The sequence below is a fragment of the Euleptes europaea genome, chromosome 10 (assembly GCF_029931775.1).
Source record: "Euleptes europaea isolate rEulEur1 chromosome 10, rEulEur1.hap1, whole genome shotgun sequence".
In the NCBI taxonomy this organism is placed as follows: Eukaryota; Metazoa; Chordata; class Lepidosauria; order Squamata; family Sphaerodactylidae; genus Euleptes; species Euleptes europaea.
Window position 1 is genome coordinate 63,775,112 of NC_079321.1, and position 18,525 is coordinate 63,793,636.

General features: G+C 43.6%; 1 protein-coding gene across 1 annotated transcript in view; it reads right to left on the minus strand.

The window, feature by feature from the left end:
- PDSS2 (decaprenyl diphosphate synthase subunit 2) overlaps positions 1 to 18,525 on the minus strand; it is a 73,579-nt gene that overhangs the window by 53,671 nt on the left and 1,383 nt on the right. The window contains exon 2 of the mRNA XM_056856465.1: positions 4,099 to 4,233. Within this exon, the coding sequence (XP_056712443.1) occupies positions 4,099 to 4,233 (135 nt within the window). The remainder of the gene's footprint in view (positions 1 to 4,098; positions 4,234 to 18,525) is intronic.

Consider the following 18,525-nt stretch of genomic DNA (forward strand, 5'->3'; position numbering starts at 1 on the left):
AAAAACACACAAAAGAATTGGGCAACTGGCTTCTGCATTGATGAGGATATTACAGTCCTGAAGACGATACAAGAAAGGTGGAAGAGACAATGTAAATCAAGGCAATAGGGGAATTCCTTTACTTGTTATTTTGTCCATTTTATGCCCAAACCTTGAAAACTCAGTTAAAAGTTTATTTGCAAAGCCTTTACGAGACAAACAGAACCAAGGTAAACAGATTCCTATTAATATGCATTGCCAATTATGTACAGACACCACCAAACCTGTGAATAAATGCTCATCTGTCCAAGTGTTTCCCTGAAATATTTCTACATAACTTTTATGTGTGTGTGTGTGTGTGTGTGTGTGTGTACACACACGCAGTAGGACAAAAAGTAATACTAATAGATCGAACAATGCATGAACAAGAATGACATACAAATAAGTGGCATTTGGTTCTTGTAGGTTATCCGGGCTGTGTAACCATGGTCTTGGCATTTTCTTTCCTGACGTTTCGCCAGCAGCTGCGGCAGGCGTCTTCAGAGGAGTAACACTGAAGGACAGTGTCTCTCAGTGTCAAGTGTGTAGGAAGAGTAATATACAGTCAGAAAGGGATTGGGTTGAGCTGAATCATTGTCCTGTAAAAAGTATCAAAGGTAATGTGCTAATCATTGTCCTGTAAGTATCAAGATAATGTGCTAATGAGGGTGTGGTATGTTAATATGGAACCATTGTATCCTGAAGTGATCTGTTAATGTGTGAAATACAAAGCTAATCTGCATGGCTATTGTTGACTGTAGTCTTTGTTAGTCTGGAGGTTTTCAGGACAGGAAGCCAAGCCTTATTCATTCTTTTCTGTTAAAGTTGTGCTGATGTTTATGAATTTCAATGGCTTCTCTGTGCAATCTGACAAATAGTTGGTAGAACTGTCCAGTCTTTCAGTGTCTTGGAATAAGACCTGGTGTCCTGTTTGTGTCAGTCCATGTTCAGCCACTGCTGATTTCTCAGGTTGGCCAAGTCTGCAGTATTTTCATGTTCTTTTATCCTTGTTTGTATGCTGCGTTTTGTTGTCCCAATGTAAACTTGTGTCTGCAGTATCTTTCATGTTCGTTTATCCTTGTTTGTATGCTGCATTTTGTTGTCCCGATGTAAACTTGTCCACAGCTGCAAGGTATACGATATACTCCTGCAGAGGTGAGGGGGTCTCTTTTGTCTTTTGCTGATCGTAGCATCTGTTGTATTTTCTTGGTGGGTTTAAACACTATTTGTAGGTTATGTTTTTTCAAAAATTTCTCCATCCTATCAGTGACTCCTTTAATAAATGGCAAGAATACCTTTCCTATGGGAGACTGTTTTTCCTGAGTTTTCTGATTTTTGTTTGGTTTAATAGCCCTTCTGATTTCATTTCTGGATTAGCCGTTTGCTAGCAGTGCGTGATTTAGATGATTAGTTTCTTCCTTGAGAAACTGTGGTTCACAGATCCATCTTGCATGTCCTGAAAACCTCCAGAATAACAAAGACTACAGTCAACAATAGCCATGCAGATTAGCTTTGGATTTCACACATTAACAGATCACTTCAGGATACAATGGTTCCATATTAACATACCACACCCTCATTAGCACATTATCTTGATACTTACAGGACAATGATTAGCACATTACTTTTGATACTTTTTGCAGGACAATGGTTCAGCTCAACCCAACCCCTTTCTGACTATATATTACTCTTCCTACACACTTGACACTGAGAGACACTGTCCTTCAGTGTTACTCCTCTGAAGATGCCTGCCACAGCTGCTGGCGAAACGTCAGGAAAGAAAATGCCAAGACCACGGTTACACAGTCCGGATAACCTACAAGAACCAATGAACTCTGACCGTGAAAGCCTTCGACAATATTAAGTGGCATTTGTTTAAAAAAATTCATTTCTCAAATCAAGCGTGAACTGAATATGTACACAAAATGAAAATAATTTGGTATTCCAAAAGTCAAATACACAAAAGGGAAGACAATGAGATAAGAAGTTGTCTTGTCCAAGAAAAGGAAAATTTATTATTGCAACATATTCACAGAAATTTTGCCTCATAACAATTTCATATTTGAGAGTATTTCTTGAGTGAATTTTTGTAAACTGTTTTGATGTACAGTAAAACTAGTCTTATGTTATAATAAAGAGATGGATCAAGTTCAAAGCTGTGTGAACTTGCTTAGACAAGGAAACATGTCACACAGTGGAATGATTTATATTAGTCAGTCCCTATCACACACTCGTATGTACAGACAGGTGTGATGGCATGGAGCAAATCATTTATTATATATCATTTCTGAATGGATTGCATGATCAGCAGCATTATAACATGCTCCAAAACAGCCACCATTTTGTATTACCATATATACTATGGTAAAGACACACACTTGAAATGATTCTATGAGAAGACAGTCCTCACAATCTAAGTGGCCATTCAGACCTTAAGGAAGCAGAAAGTTCTCTCCCAAGGGTCTCTACAAATACCTTCCCTTAATTACTTGTCTAGGTGAGCCAGCATGGTGTAGTGGTTAGGAGCGGCACTCCTCCACATGAGCGGCGGACTCTCATCTGGTGAACTGGGTTGGTTTCCCCACTCCTACACATGAAGCCAGCTGGGTGACCTTGGGCTAGTCACAGTTCTCTCAGAACTCTCTCAGCCTCACCTACCTCGCAAGGTGTCTGTTGTGGGGGGAGGAAGGGAAGGAAATTGTAAGCCGGTTTGATTCTCCTCAAAAAGGTAGAGAAAGTCGGCATATAAAAACCAACTCTTCTTCTAGGTCATACAGAGAAATAGGTTGAATTGATAAAGGAAAACCTTGCTTTGTCCAAGATTAAATAAAAAATACATTACAGATAGGCTTATAAACTCCTGATATTTTGGCTCAAGTAACCAGATAGATACTTTATTTGCGGCCCTTGACCACATAAAACAAGATACATGGACAGGCTCAAGTAGCCATGACTGGTTGTTCTCTCTTCCAAATATTAATAAGAGTCCATTTTAGAGGGGAAGAGTGAAAGATATCAAGGCAAATTATTGATCAATAAATGGCAGATCAGGCATATTGCATTAAGAACAAGGTATCAACTAATATCATACCACAAAGAGGGGAATTAAGTATTTTTTGTTAATTGAGATGGGATGAGGATACCTTGAAAAAAAATCCAGAACTTATTTCATGCTACTGACTCTAGCATTTCAAACTATTTTAGACATTTTTCTTTATTCCTCAACAGTATTTCACCTTATCAACGTGGTGGTTTCCTGCGCTTTTGGCAAAATATAACCACATAGCAGATGGGTACTGCTATGTACACGCAATAATGCTTAACAGTTAAAGGAGATGGCAAGCTGCCTCTGAGCCATTGCCCCTATCACCAGGTGTGTTGCTATAATCAGCAGAAGGGAAGGGATAAAACCCCCTTCTGAGCCACACAACTGCTGCTGCCTCTGAGACACGATCAGCTTAATCAGATACATTTTGGAATGTTTGTGTCAGCTATTTTCTATTATTAAGGCAGATTCCCTGCTAGTTTTTTTTTTTAATTGTAAAATATTATGTAGGGTGCAAGGGAGCCCTTATCAGGGTAGTTGCTAAGTGATTTTCAGAAGAAAAAATAAGAAATTTATTTCTGCTTCGTACATGTCAAATTTAATGGAAAGTATTAACATTCTTCTTGATATTTAGACATAAATGTACCTAACTAAGGAAGAGCTTAAGATGGAAGCAAACTACTTCTATGCAGATTAGATTTTAAATAATAGAAATTTAGATCCATGTCGGTTTAAGAATGTGATTCTGGCTTTCATGTACATATATTGTATATGTGTATTGTATTGTGTAAGACAAATGCATGGTGGTGTGCAGGATATGCATATCACTGAGTAGTCACGTGCATAAGCATAGTGCTACTATATGAAAGCCTTATTTTAACACATTATTGTGCCCTGCTGCTTACTTAAAGCAGTCTAATTCTAGACACTGTAAAATGTTATTGTATACATTCCTAAAGTCACACAAGACATAAAATGCATAGCAAGGAAGAGAATACAGAGTTACCGTCCTTTAAAATCAGCGAAACACTTACCTAGAGTATATCCCACTGATCATGTCTTTCTGGAGAGAGATGTCTGCTGCATTGCTGGGCCCAGCTGCCTTAGAAATAAGTAAAACCACCAGACCTCGAGTCTGCAGATTGTTTCTGCTATCATATACAAAACTTCTGCCAAAAAGGGGAAAAAAAAACATTTCAGCCTCAAATTGGATTAGTCACCTGTGAATCACTAAGCAGTTGCATTAACCAGCTGTTGTTAATGAGACCAGCTAGAGATACTGCTTTCTATCGATATATAAAACATAGTTGGTAGGTAGCTGTGTTGGTCTACAGTAGAAGAGTAAGATTAGAGTCCAGTAGCATCTTCAAAACCAGGAAGATTTCCAGGGTATACACATTCTAGAGTCAAAACTCAGAGTCAAAGTTATGACTCTTGAAAGCTTATACCAAGGAAATCTTGTTGGTCTTTAAGATGCTACTGGACTCATATCTTGCTGTGTATGTAGAACAGGGGGTGACTTCAACCAATTCGCCCTCCTTACTATAGTTCCCCAACCTGCATGGTTTTGTTGTCCTTGCAGGTCCCATGCTCCTGAGAACCTGCTTTTTGGAAGTCAAAAGAGACTGCTGTGGGAAGGTGAATGCAGTGAACTTCTATACATTCTTCTGTTCAGAAAAACCAATGTATTGTTGCCAAACAGGGCTTTTGGGTATTAGAAAGGAATACAATGAATTTTTGTAGGTGATATAGAATTTGAACTCTTACTACTTTGAAATACATGCTGTTATTTCATTAAAATCCTACTTTGGAGAAACAATGACATTCTATGGGGAATCATGCATTCAGCGGGGACCTACATAGAAGCAAACAGAAAAAAACACCTATGTCGTGATATATTAAGCAATTAAGCATGAGGATTTTACAAACTGTATAGCTAATTTCAAATAAAGTCAACATTTTAACTGGAGGCTCAACATTATAAAGTTAGAAAGCAAGTTCGATTTACACAACCATCCTAACTTTAGTTTGATGGAAGTGTAAGTTATAATTATTACCATATGATAGACATTAGATAAGAACAGAACACTGAAAAGATGGAGAAGGAAAGCTAACCTATGAAGTATTCTAGTCAAATGGTCACAGCTGCTAATTAGTAGCGATTCTAGATAAAGAAATGTCAGTGGGCAGAGTACAAGAATCAAGACACATAGTAATTGACAAATGCTATAATATCCACTTATGTGCCACTGTTCCATCCAATTATTTACAGCTTGGGTAAGTTATCAGCAAAGTAAGAGTTGAAGTTCCTTTCCACTCCAAGTAGTAAACATAAATACATTTGTGACATCTACTCTATCTTCACCACAGTAAATTGCATGAGACTTGAAACAAATAAACCCTAAGGTGACCATCCTTTAGTAACTAGAAGCAACTGCAATCACTTGACATGGCTTCAGGGGTCACGTTCACATTCTACCTGAATCCAGATCCCTAGAGATATTCAACCCCAAGTCACAGGTACATAAAAGCCTTCCAGATGGTGCAATTAGTCTTGATGGGTATGTAGCAGAAGACAGTTGCCTCTGGGGGAGAAAAGTTAACTGGAAGCAACCCAAGTAAAATTGGGAACACATGCGCACATGATTGTCAGAGTCAGATTCTTTTTTAAGTCTGGGCAAAACACATCCACAAGGGTAAATATAAATATAAAACCACCAAGATTATGGTGTTGCCTGTTATAGGTTGTGCACACTGGTATTATTAAACACTATACCCTAAAGGAAAATGAAATTAGATTGGTAAGGCTATCCATAGCAAAAGTTACTTTATGGAATAATGAAAAGACTGTGGGAGAAATATAATTATTCTAGATGCTATTCATGTGACAAAGCCTAATTTTAGGAGCCTGACATATTCACATATTTAAATACAGAGATCTTCTTTTAAAAATTCATGTTGATCCACTGGGGGGAGGGGAAAGGAGTCTAGCTCTGAGACAAGAACACTGATATCAGACTCACACCACCCACATAAGCAGTAACACTGGCTAATAGTTTATATGCTGAAAAAATTTACACCTCCTACTACTGTCCATCTGTTTTAAAGAATAAATCAAGCAAACATGAGCATTCTTATTAAAGCTTCACACACTTAATTTGTAATGCCCAGTCATTTCAATTTTCAGCTAGAGATAACACATAAATTTATAGTTTCAATAGTAGCTACTATTCACTGAAATATTTCTTCTAGGATAGAAAACTAAATGGAAGCAATTAATGTTTAGGGCACGTGGGCTTCATAAAAGATAGCTCAATGATTATTTTGAAAAGTTTACTAAATGTTTTAATTAGTTTATTTGTTTATCAAGACAATATAGAAAATAGGATGACAACTGCATTATATTTTAGAGTAGGCAGCAAAGTGGAGGACAGCTAGAAAAATTCAAGTAAAAACTTGAAGTGTGCTAAGTCAAATACAAAACTACATAAATAGAAGGTAGCATTAATGCTTAAAGTGAAATGGAACGGTTTTCAAAATACTTTGCATATTACATGTAGTTTAACACAATTTATACGTAACAGTCAAACCATACAAAAGCAGTAATGGGTATGCTGAAGTCCCATATAAGCAAGCATTTCCCATTCTCTTTCATCAAATCAGAGTCTCACTCAAGCCTGTGGAACCGAAGTCAATCTAGAAGATGTCAGTGGGACTTATTTCCAGGTAAACAGCAACAGGACTGACCTGCAAGGTGCATATATTATAAAGCAAACAACAGTATACATTGAGAGCCAGTGTGGTGTAATGGTCAGCGTGTCGGTTCAAATCTGCCATGGAAACTTCCTAGGTGGCCTTGAGCCAGTCACACACTCTCATGGGGTGTTCTTAGGATAAGATGGAGGAGAGAACAATGTAGTTGCTTTGAGCCCCCATTGGGGGGAAAGGAAAGGTACAAATTAAGAAAAACTGTAACTTATGAAAAAGAGCTATTATAAATTAATCTACAATTTTTAGGAGTGTTCAAATCCCTGCCCATATATAAGCACATACTTCTATCTCCTGCTAATTAGAGGTTTATCATTGAGAGAGAAGTAAACTAAGGTGAACAGATACAGCTGTTTTAAAAACCAGGCATTACAGGAGGAAACTGTTATCCATTAATGAGTACACCTAATGTTCCTTTTGATGATTTTCCCAAGAATTTGTTGCAAATAGTACCACTTTTTCACAGGCAAAGTTAGTGCAAACACTCATGAGTCAAGCTGAAGTTTCCTTTCTTTCCATCAGAAAGTTCACTGACACCAGTAGAAGAAACAAATTAAACATTTGTAGACTATGAGAAGTCAGAATTCAACTGAGAAGACAAGCCTAAGGGACCAACCCCCCAAGTTCTTACTGCTCTCCTTTACCTGGAGAAAGTCTCTTCAACCCTCCCTCCCTCCAGTGAGGTAAGGTGAAGAGGACTCCTGTTTAATTCAGGCAGGTTCAGAGATCCCATTCCCACAAAAACTGCCCCTCTGCCCAGCAGAACCTCGCCCAGTTACCCTTCACCCATCAGTTCTTCAATGATGCATGTGCTCCTGTCCCCTACACTGCCAGTAAGATCATAACTCTGGGTCATCCCTTGCTGTTACATGACTATGATGCCATATACTTGTAGCTCAGTTGGTCCCATGCTGCCACCTGGGAGTTAAAAGGTGGGTCCTGGATCTGGAAAGGCTGAAGGCTACCAGCACTTGGCTCTGAGGAATGGTTCTCAGAAGTCTCATGCTTCTTACTTTTATCCAAAGAATTCAGACTGAACATGCCACAGGAAGGAACAAGCTGAGTTTCAACAAAGGTGCCTACAAGAAAGGAATTAAGTATACAATTCCAAAAGAAACTTTTTTAAACAACAGTTTTTTCCCCAAAACATACATGGTGGTATTTTTGCTGTATTGTACCTTAAGCCCGACTAGCACTATGTCGATATCAGATGAACAATAATTGACAAATGAATGGCAAGATTTGCATCAGTGACCAAATACAAGTACTGCACACAGCTTACATTTAACAATCAATATAAAATAGCTTCTCATATATTGTGTGTGTATGTTACTCACTCCTGATAGAAGAATTAAAGATTTTAAATGGTGGAGAATTTAAACCACTTGCTGCTTTGGAAATGTTAGTTTCCACAGCAACCAGCATGACTTTCTTTATATAGCATTATAAACAGATGGTAAAAAGAGTGGTCATGTTTGTTTCTTTGCCAATATGTCAATAGAAACTTCTGTACTACAGTATCGAATATTTGAGTTATTCAATAATTCAGGTATACTAGCAACAGAATCTACGATTGTAACAACATATGATAAAATCATTATTTTTCATTCACACTCTATATTCATGCTCTGACGTGTTCCGCTCTCAAGGAAAGTAGATGTTTCTCCACCCAGATCATGAGGCTTCCTGATGCAAGCGTGAGGACCTGGATCTGCCCCGTTTGTTGATATGGGCCTGGGAGGCCACATTGTTGGTTTGTATGAGAACATGATTGTTCTTCAGGATGTGATGGAACTCCAGCAGAGCTACCTTACCGTTCTTAACTCCGAGAGATTGATGTGGAGTTGGTTTCTGCCTTAGTTTACCATTGTTTGTTAGTGATAGAATGGCTGCAGCATGGCTCCTCTTGCATGGGATCTGAGCCTGCATAGGACTGAGAAGAGACTGAGCCTGTACTCTCCCTTGAGTGTGAACTGTGGCGCCCCCTGGGTTTGGGATAGATAAAATCAAGCCTTTCAAAATGTTGTTCAAAAGTGTTTTCCACTATGAAAATCACCCTTTTCTCAGTTAATTCCCCTGGGGCCCCACTCCCATCCGGGAGTGGGGGTACTTTACCCTTTGAAGTCTTGGAAGGATTTTTGCCAACTAAGAGATTGGAGGAACCAGCAGGGACCTTGGAAGGTCGAGGCGGCACTCAGCTTAGCATGTCGTCTTGAATGTTTCCCACTCTTTTTTGCGGTCGCCTTTGCCGCCGCTTTTGAGTGTCTTTGGCTTCCCTCTCTGAAAGTCCGCCGGAGCGGCTAACAGTGGGAGCCGGCTTGTTATGGCCACTAAGCGCTGCACTGTGGTCTGTGTCGGAGAGAAGTTTGACTTCCTCCGCTACTGCAGTCGCGGCGTCCATTTTTGGGCGCGTCTTTTTTCCCTTTCACAAGCCCGATGCAAACCGGCTATGCTGCTGCGGAACGTACCGGGAAGGCAAGACACACAAAGGGACCCAACACAGTACAGTTAGGAGGGGAGGAGGGGAACAAATGGAGTAAAACAAGAGGATAGAAGAATTCACCTAGCTAATCTCCTAAGATCTAAGTTCCAGCTATGGCTGGAGCGTCCTCTCTCCAGCAAGGCAGGAGAATAACTGGAAGTGTGGGCGTTCCTCGCCCCGAGACAGGAAGTAGTTTAAAATTAAGGCAGAGGCCGGGCAGCGCCAAGCTCGCCGGGGCCAGGGGCGGGAGGCAGCGGAGCCGCCCCGCGGGGATTGAACCGGGGGCCTCCCCCCCCCCCACTCGCTGCATGGAGGCCAGGCAGGGCGGGCAAAGAGCGAGGCCGGGTCCCGCCGCCAGGACGATCCGCGGGCCCTCCCTCCTTCCTTTCCGCTCGCCCCGACCCCCCGGCCTTTCCTTTCTTCCCTCTCCCACTTCCCCCTCGGCGATCCCCACTGCACGGAGGCCGGGCGAGCGGAAGGGAAGGAGGGAGGGCCCGCGGATCGTCCCGGCGGCGGGACCCGGCCTCGCTCTCCGCCCGGCCTCCGTGCAGTGAGTGGGGGGGGGGAGGCAGAGGCCGGGCAGCGCCGAGCTCGCCGGGACCAGGGGCGGGTGGGGGCGGGTGGGAGCGGAGGCGCCCCGCGAGGACTGAACCGAGGGCCTCCTGCTATGCCAAGCACAGGCTCTGCCACTGAGCCACGGGCCCCTCCTTGTTAAGCTGCCTTATGCTCAATTAGACCCCCCCCCTCGGTCCATCTACTCAGACCGGCAGCGGCTCTCCAGGGTCTCAGGCAGGGGTCTTTCCCATCACCTACTTGCCTGTTCCCTTTAACTGGAGATGCCGCTGGGGATTGAACCTGGGACCTCCTGCATGCCCAGCAGAGGCTCCACCACTGAGCTCACAGCCCCCTCCCCATGGCTCTCCAGGGTCTCAGGCAGGGGTCTTTCCCATCACCTACTTGCCCAGTCCCTTTAACTGGAGATGCCGCTGGAGATTGAACCTGGGACCTCCTGCATGCCCAGCAGAGGCTCCACCACTGAGCTCACAGCCCCCTCCCCATGGCTCTCCAGGCAGGGGTCTTTCCCATCACCTACTTGCCCAGTCCCTTTAACTGGAGATGCCGCTGGGGATTGAACCTGGGACCTCCTGCATGCCCAGCAGAGGCTCCAACACTGAGCTCACAGCCCCTTCCCCATGGCTCTCCAGGGTCTCAGGCAGGGGTCTTTCCCATCACCTACTTGCCTGTTCCCTTTAACTGGAGATGCCGCTGGGGATTGAACCTGGGACCTCCTGCATGCCCAGCAGAGGCTCCACCACTGAGCTCACAGCCCCCTCCCCATGGCTCTCCAGGGTCTCAGGCAGGGGTCTTTCCCATCACCTACTTGCCCAGTCCCTTTAACTGGAGATGCCGCTGGAGATTGAACCTGGGACCTCCTGCATGCCCAGCAGAGGCTCCACCACTGAGCTCACAGCCCCCTCCCCATGGCTCTCCACGGTCTCAGGCAGGGGTCTTTCCCATCACCTACTTGCCTGTTCCCTTTAACTGGAGATGCCGCTGGGGATTGAACCTGGGACCTCCTGCATGCCCAGCAGAGGCTCCACCACTGAGCTCACAGCCCCCTCCCCATGGCTCTCCAGGGTCTCAGGCAGGAGTCTTTCCCATCACCTACTTGCCCAGCCCCTTTAACTGGAGATGCCGCTGGAGATTGAACCTGGGACCTCCTGCATGCCCAGCAGAGGCTCCACCACTGAGCTCACAGCCCCCTCCCCATGGCTCTCCAGGGTCTCAGGCAGGGGTCTTTCCCATCACCTACTTGCCTGTTCCCTTTAACTGGAGATGCCGCTGGGGATTGAACCTGGGACCTCCTGCATGCCCAGCAGAGGCTCCACCACTGAGCTCACAGCCCCCTCCCCATGGCTCTCCAGGGTCTCAGGCAGGGGTCTTTCCCATCACCTACTTGCCTGTTCCCTTTAACTGGAGATGCCGCTGGGGGTCGAACCTGGGACCTCCTACATGCCAAGCAGAGGCTCTGCCACTGAGCTCACAGCCCCCTCCCCATGGCTCTCCAGGGTCTCAGGCAGAAAGGGTCTTTCCCATCACCTATCTGCCCGGTCCCTTTAACTGGAGATGCCGCTGGGGATTGAACTTGGGACCTACTGCATGCTGAGCAGAGGCTCCGCCACTAAGCTCACAGCCCCCTCCAAAATACACATGAACACATGAAGCTGCTTTCTAATGAATCAGACCCCCCCAATTCAGTATTGTCTACTCAAACTGGCAGCAGCTCTTCAGGGTCTCAGGCAGGGGCTCTTTCACATCACCTACCTGCCCGGGCTCTATAACTGGAGATGCCGGAGATTGAACCTGGGGCCTTTCAAGACCCCCCCCCCGCCCGGCTTCCAGGGAGTCCCTAGAAGCTGGGCGGGTCCCTGCCCAACAGCTGAGCCTTGGACCGGGAAGGGGCGGGGAGGTAAAACTGTTCTGCGCTGCCTAGGCAAAAATATGGTAATATGTCATTTTGCATTTTCAGAGGCCTAGAACAGAAAAAAAGAAAGATGCTGGGCACAGTGTATGGAGAAGAATGAAGAGTGGCCTAAATGTAGATGGGCTATGTCTTTGATTAAGAATTCTGCCTGGCTCCTTATCAACCTCGTGATTCCGGAACCATTACCTACTTAACCCTTTTTATCATGCTATGTTCTATGTCCATTCCCAATTTAGTTATTTAAAATTTAAAAACTTTAAAACTTCAGTCTCAGAAGCAGAATTATTCATAATTACTCTGGTTGATGGTAGAACTCACAGCATTCTGACCTTAGTTTATAAAGCTATGCTCTCAATGGGGCAGTTCTAAATTTTTGTAAGTTGTTCCATATAGAACAACCCACACAGTCCTAAGTCACAGTCCCATTGCAAAGCAATATCTGACTTCTCCCTTATCTCTCCCCGTCTGTAATTCATATGATCGTAGTGTCATTTTACAAACAGCTGAATTGTCCATTAAATTGGTATGAACTACCAAGTGCAAGGTATAGTGCAGTGATGGCGAACCTTTTAGAGACCGAGTGCCCAAACTGCAACCGAAAACCCACTTATTTATCGCCGAGTGCCAATGCGGCAATTTAACCTGAATACCACCCCCAGAGGGGGCCCAGAGGGAGAGGCTAGGGTTGCCAAGTTCCTCTTCGCCATGAGTGGGAGGTTTTTGGGGTGGCGCCTGAGGAGGGCGGGGTTTGGGGAAGGACTTCAGTGCCATAGAGTCCAATTGCCAAAGTGGCAATTTTTTCCAGGGAAACTGATCTCTATTGGTTGGAGATCACCCGGGGTGGGGCAGAGCCGGAAAGGCCAGCGGCTTGGAGGAACCGCGCGTGCCGGCAGAGAGGGCTACGCGTGCCGGAAGTGGCACGCGTGCCATAGGTTCGCCAACACGGGTATAGTGTATTCAGCAATGTTTTCTATTGCCTCTGGTGGTGGAAAGTACAGTCAAGCTGCAGTTGACTTATGGCAACCCCGTAGGGTTTTCGAGGCAAGAGACTTTCAGAGTTGGCCTGCCACTGCCTGCCTCTATTGCTCCTAGCCAGATCAAAAGGAAGCACAGCCATATAGGCCTGCAAATGCTTAGGGTACCAGCACTGCTGCTGAAAGAAAAAGCTTAGCAAATAGTAATTCAAGAGATCCAAAGAACTGACCAAGACTGATTGCAAGAGTTTTCGGAACCCTGCTCAACATAAAATAGCATGCAAACCACGTGGAACAAAGTCACAGCCTCCTAATTTAGGGGCAATTTCTGCACTTTGAGTCAACTATAAAACTTTATTCCTTTGATAATTCAGTTTGTGACATGATATAAAGGATTTACGTTTTCTCCTGAGAATTCCTGGCGTTGCATTTGTAAGACATTTTTAAACTCATTTAAACATGTTCCCCCTTGGCACCACAACCATCTTTCTAAAGCCAAGCAAACTTTTATGAAGACTTTAATAGAAGGTTTCCTCAAATATACCAGTGTGTGCCTGCCTCTGAATAAAGGTAAATCTGTGTGAACATGAAAGGATCATTTAGAACAGAGCCAGCCAAAGTACCAGTTCTCAGTAGACACAAAAAATGAAAACAAGTTTAACTTTAATATGCACAGGATCCATTTTTAAGAAGTTTACATTAACAAGTTAAGAAAGTTTCAAAATATGACACGCATTTCATTTAAAAAAAACTCAGAATCTGCCAAATGATTTCACTGAAACTGCCTATACAACAGGTACCATAATATAACAATACAACTGCAGATTTCAAGTAGCTGCATTAAGTCTGGAAAACCTCTAGAATGGTGGTAGAATACAAGGCAAAATTAGACTTGTCATAGAAGGATTTGCCTCTACGTCAAACAAAGAGCCAATAATGCTGGGGAAGTATAACAGCCAACCATGGAAACTTTCCGTATCTAACTACCAAGTTTAAATTTTGGCTGAGGTACTTGGGAAAACTGCTTGAGCTTGTTAACCCATTTAAAACATGGTAACCTTAACACAGCTGTTATTTGCAGAGAAAGAAAAGAATCTACAAATTAGTGTTTTTTTCAGTACACATAATACACAAAAGGAACACAATGCAAAATAAACCTCAATCATATCTAAATCTGTGCTGGATGGTGGTCCTTGGTTTTTCCAGTGATGGGATACTTTACTTGGTACTCTGATACTACATATGGTTGGCACACTGGCCAACTGACTCATCAAATATGTTTAAATAATTGCCTGTTCCACATTGTCAAATATTTCCTGAAGCTAAGAATATCACGGTGTCCTTTATTTCACAATAATGAAAACTGTTAGCAGTGCCAACAGAGCCGTGACTATATTAACTGCTTGTGTACCAGCAACAAAATGGTTTGGATTAACACCCTTCCTCCAAGGATCTTAGGGTGGTATACATGGTTTCACCATTTTATACAAACAACCCAATGAGGTAGGTTAGCCAGGCAGATTTTTTTATATAACATACAGCCCTGTGAAGTAGGTTAGGCTAAGAGTGTGTGACCGGCCCAAGGTCAGAATGGGGATTCCAACATAGGTATCCCAGATCCTAGACCAACACTAATCATTATACCAGAAAATTCTGTGGACTCACACTAGGGGAGTGGGCAAGACAGGTACAGCAAACAAAAGGGGAGAATCAGCAGAAATATATCCCACATACATGCAAGATTTTAAGAAGTAATTGTATGGAGGAGATTCATACGTCTTGTTACCTTTCCCCACAACACATCCCACATGTTTCTTTAGCACCCCCAGGCTCTTGGGAAAGGCTTTTTTTTTGGGGGGGGGGGGAATGCAGACAGATGCAACATTAAAGGGAAGAGGAATATTACATTCCATGAACTGACTCTGTATACAAAGGGATTGGATCCAACATGAATGTTTGCTGAATAGCAGACTGCAAACGTCTTCCCAATACGTAAGGCTTTTTGCTAACCTTTTAAAGAAACAAATACTGACCCTGTAAATTTGATTAATTTGCTTGTTTCAGCTAAAATAATTCTTAATTTCCCAAATTAGCCTAAATAGAAAAGTATTATGTCAAAAGAAAACATAACATTAAACATATGAAAACCTCTGCAGAACAGTGGGTGACTCACAGCATACCAAATATATCCTATATGCTTTCAATTTTAAGCTTGTTCCATGGAAAACATTTTCATAACTGTATTTACAAAGGACGATATCATATTTTTCATAGAAAAATAACAGAAATACTCTTTAAAATGTTAATAAATCAAGCCAATCTTCCCTGAACTGTCCTGTATACTGATATTAAACTGTAAGATAACCTTACATGATTTGCCCAAGTCTACAGCATTAATTGTAGAGCAATAAACACATAGTCAAACCAGAGTGATCAACAATATTCGTCCACATAGTTAAGTGTTAACCAACAACAGTACAACTATGAATAAAGAAAACGTTTAACATTAGGCATGTCAAACAATTATAAAATTTCAGTTAGATCACAAGTGCATGTTAATTACCATTAGAGGGTATGATACAGTCAAAGTGCTTGACCCCCCACTGATCACAAGAACAGCATGAAGAGAAGGGCGATTTCTTCATAACTGGGGGAAACCAGCTAGGCAGAAAAATATATTATTAACACCCCCCTGTGTAAAAAAAAATCTAGTGAGGAAGAGGACTGTGAATGAATGAGGTATTCCTGACACCTTAGAACTGTGAAAGCAACAAGGTCTGGGCACGAGCCCAGCCTCTGCTAGACAGCCATGAGACTGACGGGAAGCAAGTGGCTCAACAGTTGCTGCATTTCCTCTGCTAGAGGAGAGGGAATTGTGGTTCCCCAGCCTTTCCTCTGCCCTTCTCCTGCCCAAGGAAAAGCACCAAGGAATGTTCCTGACAGCACCTTCTCTGACAGACCTTCTACAAGTCTGCTGCCTTCCCCGACCCACACAAAAGTGCTATGGGAAAATTGTTCCATAGCACTGTAGTACTGAACAGAAACAGAAACTACCACTCCATCCTAAAAAGCCACCCTTAACAGTTCTTTTTTCATGTTCATGTAACAAACAAAAAGCAAGACAGTCTGTGGCAACTCAGAGACCCTGGATTAAAGGGACATCATCTTCCCAGAAAGAATCATCCTCCAGCCACAGATCAGAACTGCCCCCCCCCCCACAAAAGCACTCTTTGGGGGTTACTGCACTTTGTATTCCCAGCGATGTATTAAGAGTATAAAAATGTTATAAAAAACATCACTTTAAAAGGGTTTTTGGATACCACGGCTTATAAATGGCTGGAAGACGTCTTCACAGCTAAAGGGGCCAAACAAAGTGCAAACAGTATTTTTTAATAACATTTTCAAACTCTTAATACATTGGTGGGAATACAAGTGCGGCCGGGAGAGGACTCCAGAGCCCCCCTGCGGCCGTGGGGAGGGCGCTCAGCCGCCCCCGCCGCCTTCTCCCGGCCGGGAGAGGCTTCCAGAACCCCCCTGGGGACGCGGGGAGGGCGCTCCGCCGCCCCTGCCGCCTTCTCCCGGCCGGGAGAGGCTTTCAGAGCCCCCCTCGGGCCGCGGGGAGGGCGCTCCGCCGCCCCCGCCGCCTTTTCTCGGCCGGGAGCGGCCTCCAGAGGCCCCCTGCGGCCGCGGGGAGGCTGCTCCGCCGCCCCGCACCACTTTCCGCCGCCAGGAGCGGCCTGGGGGGGGGGGCCTCCTGCAGCTGCAGGAAGGCCACCCCCGCCGGATCCGCCGCTTCCCACCGCCAGGAGCCCAGAAGGTAAGTCTGCGGGGGGGGGAGGGGTTATAAGCCGACCCTCGGCTTATACGCGGGTGCCTAATTTTTCCCCATTTTTTGGGAGAAATTAGGCACCTCGGCTTATACGCGGGTCGGCTTATGCACGGGTATATATGGTACTAGTATTTATCATGAAACAATTACGTTTTTTGCAGCAGATGAAAATATCCAGAAGATTCTCCATATCTAATAATCATTGTATTTGTCACAGCCTCCCCCCTCGCAGTAGACATGCATAAAAAAGAAGATGAGGTGGATGGAGGCAATAAAACCTGTATAATCCTACTGCCACACAAAACTGCACTGCATCTAAAGTAAGGACTTTGGTAATATGTTGATATTGTGCAACTCTTTGGCCAGAATAACAGGCCACCCCTAACAGCTCCACAACAGTCCTCCAAGAGTCAAGGCCTCAAAAACATGGTGGTTTAGTGCTCCATCTCTAGCGTTTAAAGATGTCACCATGCTAAACTGGTGTCTAGATCTGTACAGAGTACTCAGATGACCTACCTTTGTGTTCAATCTGGGCTAACATAGAAAAAAAATCCAAGTATCAGTGTAAATTTTACTTGAAGAACTTTACCTAAGCACAATTTACATTAGTTACTATGGGAGCAACTGTAAGCAGGTCAACTCAGAAGTACCCTCGGACTGAAGCTTAAACAGCCAATATAAAGAGAGGGGCTGTGGCTTAATGGCAGAGCATCTGTTTGGCATGAAGTCCCACTTTCAATCCCCACTATCTCCAGCTAAAAGGATTGTGTCGTAGGTGATGCGAAAGACCTTTACCTGAGGCCCTGGAGAGCCATTGCCTGGGGAAAGTGTCCTGTTCATTTAACAGAGGCTTAATATATAGAAACGGACAGCTGAAGCTTGCATGGCATGGGGGTAAACATTCCTCTGTTTCTAATAAATGGGCAGGCCATTTTTCTCTCTAAGCAGATGGCAACTCAATTCTCTAATTGTGAGAGTCAGTTTTCTTACACTGCTTATTGTATGTATTACACCAGCCTTTGTTTTGGTATTTTTATAATGTTGTAATTAATCTTGAGTTTCAACAAGGCAGACAATAAATAAAACAGCAATATTTATGTTATTGTAAACATTTCTGTACCACCTTTCCACCCAACTCAGGGTTCCCCATTAAAACATTCCAAGTATTAAAATTATAAATATTTACCAAATACTTAAAACAATTAAATAAAAAATATTAACACAAAAACTGGGAGGAGGGAATGCCAAACAAAAAAGTCTTCACCTGCTGGCAGAAGAGAATGACAGAGAATGACAGAGGAAGACAAGATGAATCTCCCTGGGGAGGGAGTTCCAAAGTTTTAGCACCACAACCCAAAAGGTTTTTTTGCTCAGGTTACCACCAGTTTAGCATCAGAGGGAGGGAGCACTGAAGCAGAGCCTCTGAAGATAACCAGACTGGTTGGGGAGGATCATAAGGCAGTAGGTGGTCCTTAATGTATGCTGACACCAAGCCATATAGGGTTTAAAAGTCAGCACCAACACCCTGAATTGGGCTTAGAAGCAAACAGGGAATAAACTGGAGTGATACAGCCTCTGTGACCCAGTCCAGTCAATATTCTGGCTGCAGCATTCTGTGCCAACTGTAGCTTCTGGACAGTCTTCAAGGGCAGCCCCACATAGAGCACATTACAGTAATCTGAGCCAGCTGTTACCAGGGAATGTACCACATGTGTTCCGAATACCCAAGCCTATGAAAATCATGTTCTTGTCTTCAACGTTCTTTAGAAGGGTCTACTTTTCACCTTGTATGGACTGTGTCACTTCATACTGCAACTGAAGTTCAGTGATGAAATACAGTATAACTGACATTTTTACCAACGGAATTCACTTCACACCAAGCACAAAATATACACATTACAATTTTATCTCTTTCACATCAGT